We start from the raw sequence: 12,463 nt of genomic DNA, 5'->3' as shown, positions 1-12,463 counted from the left end.
CTTTATGTTAATTTTAATGTGACTAAGGCAAAAGCCCTGCGCGGTTGCAAATGTAAGTTTATGTTTGCTTAGGCAACTGCAGCATGTTAAATCTTTCAATAAGGCTCCTGCTTTCCTCAGCAAAAAGTTATCTAATGAAACCATACAGTGAACTTTCCCCCCTTTGTACATTTGAAGTGTTTATTGTAGCTACATTCATTGGAGCAAATCAAGTCTGCAAGTAGAGATTGAGTAATTAAATTATGGATGGTTGGACAGTTTTGTTCCCCCTACAGGCAAAGACTTATGACCTGGCTTTCACACATACAGTATGTGATAATTAAATCAGAGCATATTACTTTGAGCACAGCTCTGAGACTTCATTACCAGAGATTTATAAAGATTTCTTTGTCCACATAAAAACAGAGGAAAATGGCACATATTAATTCATGAATGATTAACTTACAATAAACCAAGACCTTCTGTTGCAGAAGGGTTGTTTTTATCTAATGATCCCTATGCAACCTCTTTTGTGAGTTGGCCGTCAAATGTTTGGAAAGATGGAGCTTTTAAAGCAAGAAACTAAGACAAATATAACTTCAGCTAAATGATGGCTCTGAAGTTTTAAGGAGGCCAAAAGTCTGTGCTGTTAGAATTTTCATTAAGCTCTAGAGTTTTACCAGACTTTGCCAACTGCAATGGTGGAAGCAACATAGTCTTCCAACAGAAAGATGGTAATTTTGTGTGAGTTTGCATCATCTACCAATTAATCGTGACATCCTGGCAAAGAGGTTGGAATTATATACAATGCTTCATCATGAATGCTTTGTAGCTGAAACCAAGCATAGCTAAACCAAGCAAAGGCAATGCAGGTGAATTTATTCATATGTTGTCTAGTACTCCCATTGGCAATGGCAAACCTATGGAATACATTTTGCAGTATTCTATGAGTGAATGCATTGAATGGGATGCATTAATTTGCTCCAGAGTCTGGTGAACAGTTTCACACTTTGCTTCCATCCTATTAGAATTTGCTGTCTTGGTTCACTGCTAGTCAAAACATTTGACAGATACATGCACACTTGAATATATTTCAGTGGGACTTCTGAAGAAGCACGCTGTAAATGAGACTCAAAATTACAAATATCTGCTTCTGATTATTGAGAATATTGCGTTAATATTCCCCCATGAGATGTTACACCAATCCACATTGCTGATCGCAATCTTTTTTCAAATGCTTTCTTTCTTTTAGGTGCTGAATTACATAATGGACAGTGGCATTCTGTATCTTTGTCAGCTAAAAGAAACCGCGTAAGCTTAGTAGTAGATAATGAGTCAACATCTTCCTCTCATGCATCAATACCTATACAGATTTTTTCAGGAGACACTTACTACTTTGGAGGTAAGATGCATTTTGTTGTTGCTGTTGTTTCTGGCCAAAGGTTGCTGACTTGGGTATGAATTTTGCAAATGCATTAATGGTGTTTTGTTACAGAATATTGGCAAGCAACATGCATGTTATTCCTTAAAATAACACAAGTTCAACTTCACTTCCCGTGCAAGCCATTAGTATTTTCTGAAATTCTGGGTTTACACAGGATAATTGAAAACAGCTATCAATTGTTGTTGACTTTAGTGGATATCGTGATTGCATCTTCAGGCTATTAGTCAGATAGAGATGGAATCTTAAAGCATTTTAAGGAGATTTCTGCTATATTTTACGTAATACAAATTAACTGCTTTACTGCCCAATAGTTGTTGTTGTCATATTAGGGTTGATCCCATTGTCTTGCTTGTATATTGCCCGGATTGAACTTGATAGTAACATTATTGGGAAACCATATGAGCAACCGGGCAAAAAAATATCCATAGTACTTTTTCCTAAGATATTACAATATTGTCAATACTGTGCTAAGCAGAATGTGCATGTATAATGAATGAAAATATCACCGGCATCTATAGGAGTTGTTTGAGATGTTCTAAACCAGAATGGAGTGAGGCAAGCCTATGAGGTTCATCTCTGTTACTCCATTTCTTTTTAGAAAGCAAAATCTGAGCCCATCCATCTTCTTTGTTGGAAAATGTGTGTGCAATCTCCGTTCTTGGGAAATACATGTATTGTCTTCACACCTGCTGCACATACATCTCCTATGAGAGGAGATGTGCATGTTCAACTTTGGGCATTGTAAACAAGAAATGAGAATGAAGCACAGCTCACTGTATTTCCTCTGGGTGTAACTTTTGGGTTGCCTTTTTTAAGAACCAGAATACTCAAAATGGTACTAAGGCTTCATCCTCCCCTCCAATGTTATACGCCGTATTGTGAAATGTCCATAATAGCATTGTAATTTGTTGGTTGCATACTGAACATGAGTTTATAAATTTAGCATAAAGTATTTTAGGGTAGAGTGGGATGCGGGTGGTGCTGTGGGTTAAACCACAGAGCCTAGGACTTGCCGATCCGAAGGTCGGCGGTTTGAATCCCCGCGACGGGGTGAGCTCCCATTGCTCGGTCCCTGCTCCTGCCAACCTAGCAGTTCAAAAGCACGTCAAAGTGCAAGTAGATAAATAGGTACTGCTCCGGCGGGAAGGTAAACGGCGTTTCCATGCACTGCTCTGGTTTGCCAGACGTGGCTTAGTCATGCTGGCCACATGACCCGGAAGCTGTACGCCGGCTCCCTCAGCCAGTAAAGCGAGATGAGTGCCGCAACCCCAGAGTCGGCCATGACTGGACCTAATGGTGAGCGGTCCCTTTACCTTTACCTTTTTATTTTAGGGTAGGGATATATGCTATGCTGAGGCCTTGGTTGTGCCCAATGTCTCTTTCTTGTCCTTCTTTCTTTTGGATGGGGATGGGCTTAATTCATGCTTGCATGCATTAGGTCTGTGATTTAATCCATGGGTTCTTCAGCTGCAGAGGTATTTGGGCTGCTTGATGAGGTGGCTTGAGAGTACAGGGCTAGGTTGACCAATGCTGGATAGGTTAGGGATGGCACCAGAAGAGAAGCAATGTGTGAGGTGGTCTCAATGGCAGTAGCATATGGCCGTAGTGGGACAGTAATGTTTACCTGACCTCCCAGCAGCTGAGTCACTGCTGCTTACTGGGAAAGGTCTTCTGCCTCTGCATTTGTACCATGCTGGCCTCCTGACTTGCTTGCTCCTCTATGCCATCCACTCCTGCTTGATGGGCAACAGTCCCCAGAAAAATGCATTGTTTTCATGATTTGTTATCATTTTGCTCACCCACCCCACAATCTAAATGTCAGCACTTTAATTCCAGCTATCCTTATGACATTTGTTGGGATTCATGCCCTCAGAAGGAGCCACCTTGCCTCTGAATTTCATCAAATTCTACCCTAACCCTTGTATAGATATTTGGAGGGGGAACATTTTTAAAATGCCCAGGGCAAAATTCTCTGAATATATTTGCATCTAATTTGGCAGACCTTATTCACACTGGTAGGGCTAACATACATGCACATTTCATCCACTTCTGTCAAAAAGACAAAAGCAAGATTATAGCCATTTATTTATTTTTTAATTTCCTAATCAAAAAGGGGAGAAATTGACTGGATCTCAAAAAATGTAATGGCTTTCCTTGCTGAAGACTTGTACAATCATTCTTCTGATATTAGACAGGATTCATGCCCTCTGAAGGCAAGGTCCTGCATGCACCTTTATCTGCTTAATTTCAAAAATATGTTTTTTTTAAAAAACTGTTAGACATTAATTATTATTATTATTATTATTATTATTATTAAAAAGTTTCCTGCACAGAAACCCTTGTAACTATTCTTTGGTAGGCTTTAGCCCCTCTGCAGGGACTACCATGTCAGAAAATTCCATCCATTTCTGCCAAAAGGTCAAAAAAATATAGCCATTTTTAATTCCCCAATAGTGGATTGAGGGGTGGGGAGTGGACACAGATGGATGAATCAATTCAGGCAACCCATGAATCACCTCAGACCAAGGAGAGCTGTTGTATAAAGTGCCAAATGTGAATCTAAATTGAACCATGTGGTCCTTTCTTAGTCCTACTGGGTATCTTACCTGAGGAGATCAGTATAAATCTCTTATCAGAAAATTTATGCCAGGCACATTGGAAACTGAATTACTTACCCATAACCCCAATCTCATTGGGAGAAAGCTTTGGGATCAAGCCAATAATTTGGACAGTGTAGTCCAAGCACGAATCTCTACTCAAACTGTTGTGGAAAAGTTAGGGAAGAATGCATGAAATCAGAAGTTCGTCACTTCCGATTTGTAGCCCAGTCATGCACCCTGCAACTTTCTAAAATAATGGCTGATAGTGCCCCCTCTTCCCTTCCCTTTCCCTTTAATCCAGGCACTATGGAATACATTGTTTTTCCTGTATTATCTCAGTTGTTCCATTTTCCCCAGAAGTTGTTCTGTTGATTTGTATTGTAAAATGCCAAGTTTGTGGTAGCTAGTTTTGTTTGCTTTAAATCTGGAAGACAGAATACTTAAACGGTGTGGAGATTTGTGTGTCTCCCTCCCTGCATAGATGTAATTAGTATTCAAATTCTCTAGTTTTGAGGTCAGGCAGCATAGTCATGCATCTCGAGGTGGGAGACAAGAAGGTGCCTTCACATCAGACCTTGTATTTTAAAAAGTAAGCAGCAAGGGAAGATTAATGATAAAAGAGAGAGAAAACACAGCAAATTCATCAAATTCTATCATACATATTAAATGGTTTCTTTCACTTTGATATATATGAACTTAGCACATTGGTCTGAAATCTGACCATCTGTTCTGTTAATAATGGCGGTGAATGATTTATTCTTTACCAAAAGAATCCTAGGAAATTTTTTTTTGTTATTTTATTGTTTTAGAGACAGATGCATATGAAGGATCCTTAGAGCGATATCTTTTTATATCGTTATCTTTGCTCTGGAAAACAACTAAAAGTTAAAAAGCTAAAATTCTAAGCATTATCAAACTCTGCTTCCCTCCTAAATGGACCATTTTGAAATGAAAGTGAAGCTGAACAGAAATATGTAGTAAGCAATGTTCCCTTATTGCAAGCCAATGGCCATCCTGCGTAATGAGGATTTAGTTTCCAAAGGTGTTGAAAAGAGCAAAGAACCATCCTAGTTTCAGATCAGAGGATATATAATTGAGTACAGTTGTACCTCAGGGTACAGACGCTTCAGGTTACAGACTCCACTAACCCAGAAATAGTACCTCAGGTTAAGAACTTTGCTTCAGGATGAGAACAGAAATCGTGCGGCGGTGGCAGCGGGAGGCCCCATTAGCTAAAGTTAAGAACAGGTTAAGAACAGTTTCAGGTTAAGAACAGACCTCCAGAACGAATTACGTTCTTAACCCGAGGTACCACTGTACTTCAATTGGTCAGGTATGCCTTGCAACCATGTCATTGTTGTTCCATCCTCTCTGTGGCCAGTAAGACATAGCTGCCTCCATATGCTTCAAGTCAGTGTGAATGCCATCAAGCACACAGGAGTTTGGGGTCATTAAGAACACTGGGCTTGTATTCCAACTTGGCCACATGTAGTTTTCACTACCCGTAAGAAATTCACCTTGTGTCAGTAAAGATGGAAGGAAGATGGAGATTCCGGTATTGCAGGGGGTTGGACCCGGGACGCGGGTGGCGCTGTGGTCTAAACCACTGAGCCTATTGGGTTTGTCGATCAGAAGGTCGGCAGTTCATATCCCTGTGATGGGGTGAGCTCCCGTTGCTCTGTCCCAGCTCCTGCCTACCTAGCAGTTGGAAAGCACACCAGTGCAAGTAGATAAAAAGGTACCGCTGTGGTGGGAAGGTAAATGGTGTTCCATGCGTTCTGGTTTCCGTCACAGTGTCCCGTAGTGCCAGATGTGGTTTGTCATGCTGGCCACATGACCCGGAAAGCTGTCTGTAGACAAATGCCAGCTCCCTTGACCTGAAAGCGAGATGAGTGCCGCAACCCCATAGTTGCCTTTGACTGGACTTAACCATCCAGGGGTCCTTTACCTTTTTACCTTTACCTTCAGGGGGTTACCTTTTCTCTAAGTGAACAAGCCCCCAGTGCTGTAACATTTTCTCATAGGGGAGTTCCCTTGATCATTTTAGTTGCCATTTTGTGCAACGTCTCCCACTCCACAATATCCTTTTGAGCTGAGACAACCAGAACCATGTGCAGTATTCCGGCTGTGGCAGTACCAAAGAATTGTGTCTTACATTGGTAGTTTTCATTTCAGTTCCTTTCCTAAACACCTTAAGAATGGAATGCAGCTTCTTCACAGCTGCTGCATAATGGGTCGACATCTTCATCGAGTGTCCACTGTGACCCCAAAGTCTCATTCTTCTTTGTTCCCTGTGGCGTTTGCCTTAGGATGCGCCAAGGAAAGAGTTAAAAATGGGTGTGATGTGATTGGCCAGTGAGAATGCGAGGGGGGAGTAAAAGCTAGAGTGCGAGGTTTGGGAGTTGACAGATGAGGTTTGGGAGTTGACAGTTGAGGTTTGGGAGTTGGGAGTTGAGTTTTGTCAGTTGGTTAGTTTGAGTGGGTTGGCTGGTTGGGAAAGGCAGTTGGTAATAGAGGGACAGTTAGGGCATTGGTCTGTGAGTGTGGGGTGGTGGCAGAGATAGAGAGAGGAACATAAGACTAAGAAAGTAAAGAGGAACACTGTTTGGAATGCTGTAATAGTTTTGTTTTAAGTCTGAAATAAAATACACTCTTCTTTATGAATTGAAAAGCTGACTGAGACTGAAGTGATTTTACCAGGGAGGACCTGGTTGGTGGCAGCGGATTAGTGGTGTACGGGTCAATAGTCCGTGAGACCACCGGGGGCTCCGTACGAATGCCAACTTCCCCCTTCATTTTAATTGTAATTAGTCATGCACAATTTGCATATAGATATATATATATATTTCCTGGTGTTATACAACTTAGGTATTCTGCTTTTATTTCACCTAGCCTACAAAAGTGGGCTTCAGCTTGAAAAGGGTTTCATTGAAAGTTATAAGGCTGGTGTCATCGTTAATGCAGGCTTAAGTTATTGCCTGCTAATATTATGAGACAACAAGTCATTTGACTAATATCACCCAAGAGGCAACACTGTTTGATTAAAATCAAAGTAATGTCTCAGTACATCAGTCTTGAGGCGGCAATGTCCTGTAAGGAAAAAAAAAATCAAGAAAAGAAGTAAAAGGCATCATTTGTCATCCCGAATAACCTATTAACATTTATAGTTCAAACTGATGACTTCACCAAGGGCTTTCACTGTGGAACACAGTGTTACATAGAAAATGGAGAGTTACCAATTTTCATATGCTGCTCACTATGATCTAATTGTTAATTTGTTTCCTTTTTCCTCGCATCTTTTGGGCATTAAGTTTCATTTCTGTAATATATTTTGTTAATACTTTGATGTGCTCAGATATTACATCTGCGGAGTATCTAAAAATAATAGATGAATACGGGATGTTGATGACAGCGATGGCAATTATATTAACAATGAACGGCTACTGTAGATTTTATTGCAGAGTCACAGTTGTGGCCCTGTTGTTACGTGTGAGACAGCTGAGTCGCATCATGTAATTATAATGAGAAGGAGGGGGCAAGGTTTTATGGTTCCTCATGTGAACATGGCTTAACTGTAGTTTGACATGAATGGCATTAGTCACCAGACATTGCCACTTGCAACATGGAATGGTCACTTTACAGTGGAACCTCCAGATACAAACTTAATTTGTTCCGGGGGTCCTTACATACGCTGAAAAGTCCGCAACATGAGGTGCTGCTTCTGTGGACGTACACGGCGTGATAGAGCACTTCTGCGCATGTGCGCGTTGCAAAACCCGGAAGTATACACTTCTGGGTTTGGCACATTCGCAACCTGAAAGTTATGTTACCCGAAGATAACATAACTCGAGGGTCCACTGTAGTTGCACAGATCCCTTGAGGTTACTCCAGTAACAAACAAATTTGGGACTTAGGTCTGCCACTCTGTCACTGACAGCCACTTGTCTCCAACGGAGTGGTGAAGCTGGAGCTAACCACAAGATAAGATACCACACCATGTCAATATTCTCTATGTAATGAAAATGTTAAGGGTATGGCCCTTCACAGCTGAGATTCCCTAGCATTTTGGAGCCAATGTAATAAACCAAAAGGGTTTTCATTGTTGTTGTTGTTGTTAACTGAATTTTGTAAGAAGCATGCTGTGGTGCTATTCTGATGCATTCCTGGTAGTGTTGGCAGGCAATCAAAACCTTTTAAAGCTGAAGACTACTTTTGTAGGCTTGGGTGGAAATAAAAGCAGAATGCACCAAAGTTACACAACACAACACAACACAACACAACACACAAAACCCTAAATTGATTGACTGTGAATGGAAAATAAAGAATGAGACCTGGGGGTTATAGTGGATAGCTTGGTAAAGCTGTCAGGCAAAATCCCACATGCATCCAGGGGCCATAAAACATTTGCCACTATATGGTCCGAGCATCACCCTGCCACAAGAAGCATGTCCATGATGCCCCATTATTCGTGTTACTAGGGGTGCTGGTCTTATAGTTTCCGGCTGAGACCTTTTTGTCCCTACTCTAGTTACAATAATAATATTGTCTGGCCACTGCACCCTGTGATATCCAAAAAGTGAATTATGCCTGATGACTTCTAAGGTTCAGTTCCCCACTGGGAGACCTGACATCCAGGCTGCACATTTGTTATGAATGAATGTTAAGTTTCAGACTTGTAACCCTGCTGCCCAAAGGCAGACCATTAAAACATGTGTAAATCTTTGGCTCTGCCTCTCTAGTGAAGAAGTGGAACTGTGACCGTGATGGGATTTCCTGATATGTCACAAGAGTGACACTCAAGGAGTTTTAGGGTCATGGGACTGCAGAGAGATGTGGAGTTGTTGCCAGCTCCTTTTGTACGAGCTCTTGAGAGCCATCATTCTACAACTTTCTAAACTGTGACAAATATTTTCAGCTTATGCTTGTGGGTCGTAACTAAACATGAATGCCTGCGGTTGGAGGTTGTACAAAAGTTATCAGAGAATTATTTTCCATTTCTACCACTATGCCTCTGAATACAGCGGTACCTCGGGTTACATACACTTCAGGTTACATACGCTTCAAGTTACAGACTCCGCTAACCCAGAAATAGTACCTCGGGTTAAGAATTTTGCTTCAGGATGAGAACAGAAATTGCGTGGTGACAGTGCGGCAGCAGTGGGAGGCCCCATTAGCTAAAGTGGTGCTTCAGGTTAAGAACAGTTTCAGGTTAAAAACGGACCTCTGGAATGAATTAAGTACTTGATCCGAGGTACCACTGTACTGCCTGGAGATCACAAGTGAGTGGGACCAAGCCAACCCAGGAATCAAAGTTTTGTGTCTCTTCTGTAGGAAATAGATACTTTTTGTGTGCTTTAGAGTAGCCTCCCCCCCCCCCCAATTAACTCTTTCTTATGTGTTATGTTTCCAGGATGTCCTTCTAATGCCAACAGCTCAGAATGTAAAAATCCAATTGGTGGTTTCCTTGGGTGCATGAAACTAATTTCCATTGATAACAAAGCAGTGGATTTAATTTCAGTTCAACAGAACTCAATGGGGAACTTCAGTGACCTTCAGATAGATTTGTGTGGCATTATAGACAGGTAAGAACGGTTTCATTTTTCAGTGGACTGTATTCACTTTGAACACTGCTAATGCTGGAATGTTTGGGTCTTTTCAAATTGCTCTCCATTCTGGACTTTATATCTCATATGAGTTGGCCACATAAAAATGTGAGTCTGGCAGCTGCTTCTCCCTGAAAAGAGTGATTTGTAGCAGCAGTCCTTCAGGAGGCGAGGGCATGTCGATTCCTTCTTCTGACCGCTGCTTTTGCCCTGAAATAAATCCATACTTCTCGAAGTCTCCTGCCCCATCCCAACAGTTTCTTGATCCTTATTTACTTTTGCTTTTCCTTTGGGTGGCTTTTCTGCTTTCTTGGTCTATGGGTGCATTTAGTAAGCCAGCCCAAAATTATTTTAAAGGCAAAAATTGTTCGGTAAATGTCTTCTGAAGTCTATGTATCCTCAGACACAGAGGATAGCACATGCATTTGCTCCAACTGTACATCAAGCCCCCTATGGAAAACCTATAGATAGCCTAGGGATACTATTAGATTTCTCAAGATCCAAGATCTTGTGGCTGCCAGATGAAAACATTCAAGCAAGTATTAGAATTTCCTTCCAAGCTTGTATCGCCCTACATATTTATTAGCTGCTATTAAGATGTATGTGGTAGATTAAACTGTTGTGTTTAAATTATGCCTTGTCAAGGTGGTCTTTAGCAGAGCAGTTTCTGATTATTTATAGTACATGGTTTTTTCCTTTTAAGCTATGTGATGCATTCAAAGGTGACAAATACAAGATCTGCTTTTCCATCTGTTTCTAAGGCTGAATCAAAATGTTTATCATGTAGTCAGAAATAACTACATATTATGTTCTCTTCTGTCAAAGCTCCCTCTTTAGTTATTTCTTAGTCCATGGAGCTGAGTCAACCTGGGTTGCTCTGAGGGATGACCTCTGCAGAGAGCAGCAAATGGGAGTGTGACTTTGCTTCTGCTTCTTGATCGGCATAATTGGCAAAACTGCAGGTGCCACATAATATCCATACTGCATTTGTAGGAACTCGATTGTTTAGTGTGGCTACACCTACAGTTTTATAATAACAAAAGTAATAATTTATTATTTATACCCCGCCCATCTGGCTGGGTTTCCCCAGCCACTCTGGGCGGATCCCAACTGAATATTAAAAACACAACACAGCATTAAACATTAAAAACTTCCCTAAACAGGGCTGCCTTCAGATGTCTTTTAAAAGTAAGATAGCTGTTTATTTCCTTGACATATGATGGGAGGGTGTTCCGCAGGGTGGGCACCACTACCGAGAAGGCCCTCTGCCTGGTTCCCTGTAACCTCGCTTCTTGCAGGGAGGGAACTGCCAGAAGGCCCTCGGAGCTGGACCTCAGTGTCCTGGCTGAACGATGGAGGTGGAGACACTCCTTCAGGTATACTGGACTGAGGCCGTATAGGGCTTTAAAGGTCAGCACTTTGAATTGTGCTCGAAAATGTACTGGGACCCAGTGCAGATCTCTCAGGACAGGTGTTATATGGTCTCGGCGGCCACTCCTAATCACCAATCTAGCTGCCACATTCTGGATTAATTGCAGTTTCCGAGTCACCTTCAAAGGTAGCCCCACGTAGAGAGCCTTGCAGTAATCCAAGCCGGAAATAACTAGAGCATGCACCACTCTGGTAACACAGTCCACAGGCAGGTAGGGTCTCAACCTGCATACCAGATGGAGCTGATAAACAGCTGCCCTGGACACAGAATTAACTCCCTGCTTATTGAGATCAAGCAGGCAACTTCCAGTACAGTCGTACCCCGGAAGTCAAATGGAATCCGTTCCACCTCTAAAACGTTTGAAAACCAAGGCGTGGCTTCCAATTGGCTGCAGGAAGCCCTTGCAGCCAATCAGAAACTGTGGAAACCGCTTTGGATGTTCAGGTTCTAAAGAACATTCGCAAACCTGAACACTCACTTCCGGGTTTGTGGCATTTGGGAGCCAAAACGTTCGACTTGCATGGCATTCAACTTCTGAGGTACAACTGTACTCTTTCTGGCTTCAGCTAAAAAACTGCCTTAGTTAGGCAAGACTACCTCAGATGTTTAGGATCTGTTTTAGTATATTACTTTTTGTACGATTTAAAGTCGTGTTGTATTATTTTCTTGATTTTAGCTTCCTGTATTTTTTGTGAAAAGTTTTGAGGCTTTTTACAATCAAACGATGTATAAATTTTTGTGTAATAAATAAATAAATTTAATTACCCAAACTGGTCATTCACCAAAGGCCAGAAGATCCAGGAGCACCCCTCACTGGTATCCTAGCATATTATTCTGCTGTACTTTGGAGAGATCTGTCTTTTGACTATACCTTCTCTATAACTATATTTAAAATGTTTACATGTTGCCTTTTGTCTTTGAAGATGTCTTCCCAATTACTGTGAACATGGTGGTGAATGTTCGCAGTCCTGGAATAGTTTCTATTGCAGCTGTGCAAACACAGGTTACATGGGAGCTACATGCCATTACTGTAAGTCTTAGGTATTTTATTATATTTTTTAAAAAACTTTATTTTAGAGGAGAAATGTTTAACTGCAAAGTGTTTTTGGTTGGTTGGTTGGTTGTTCCTTTTTGAAATGCATATAGCCTTCTATTTTAGAGAAATTGTGAAGACCACTCATTCCAGCACTATTATATTTTAAGAGGGGTTGTTGTTAGAAAAATCTGTATGAAAACTCAGATTTAAATGTGTATTTATGTACATTTTCCATCACAAATATGTACTTAAATATATATTTCATCTGCATGGATGTTTTCCTAAATGTACCTAAAATTACACCATTTCAAATGCATTTTGGTACGTTTCACAAAATCAGGAGAAGAACTGAAGGATCATTGTTCTTCC

General features: G+C 41.2%; 1 protein-coding gene across 5 annotated transcripts in view; it reads left to right on the top strand.

The window, feature by feature from the left end:
- CNTNAP4 (contactin associated protein family member 4) overlaps positions 1-12,463 on the top strand; it is a 277,455-nt gene that overhangs the window by 184,983 nt on the left and 80,009 nt on the right. For all 5 annotated transcript variants that reach the window (XM_083403660.1, XM_083403659.1, XM_083403662.1 and 2 more), the window contains 3 exons: positions 1,232-1,381; positions 9,434-9,605; positions 11,982-12,088. In XM_083403660.1, the coding sequence (XP_083259786.1) occupies positions 1,232-1,381; positions 9,434-9,605; positions 11,982-12,088 (429 nt within the window). The remainder of the gene's footprint in view (positions 1-1,231; positions 1,382-9,433; positions 9,606-11,981; positions 12,089-12,463) is intronic.

Source organism: Podarcis tiliguerta, assembly GCF_965153285.1.
Source record: "Podarcis tiliguerta genome assembly, chromosome: 11".
Classification (NCBI taxonomy): Eukaryota; Metazoa; Chordata; class Lepidosauria; order Squamata; family Lacertidae; genus Podarcis; species Podarcis tiliguerta.
Note: the sequence above shows the minus strand (reverse complement) of the source record. Positions and strands in the feature narration are given on the sequence as shown.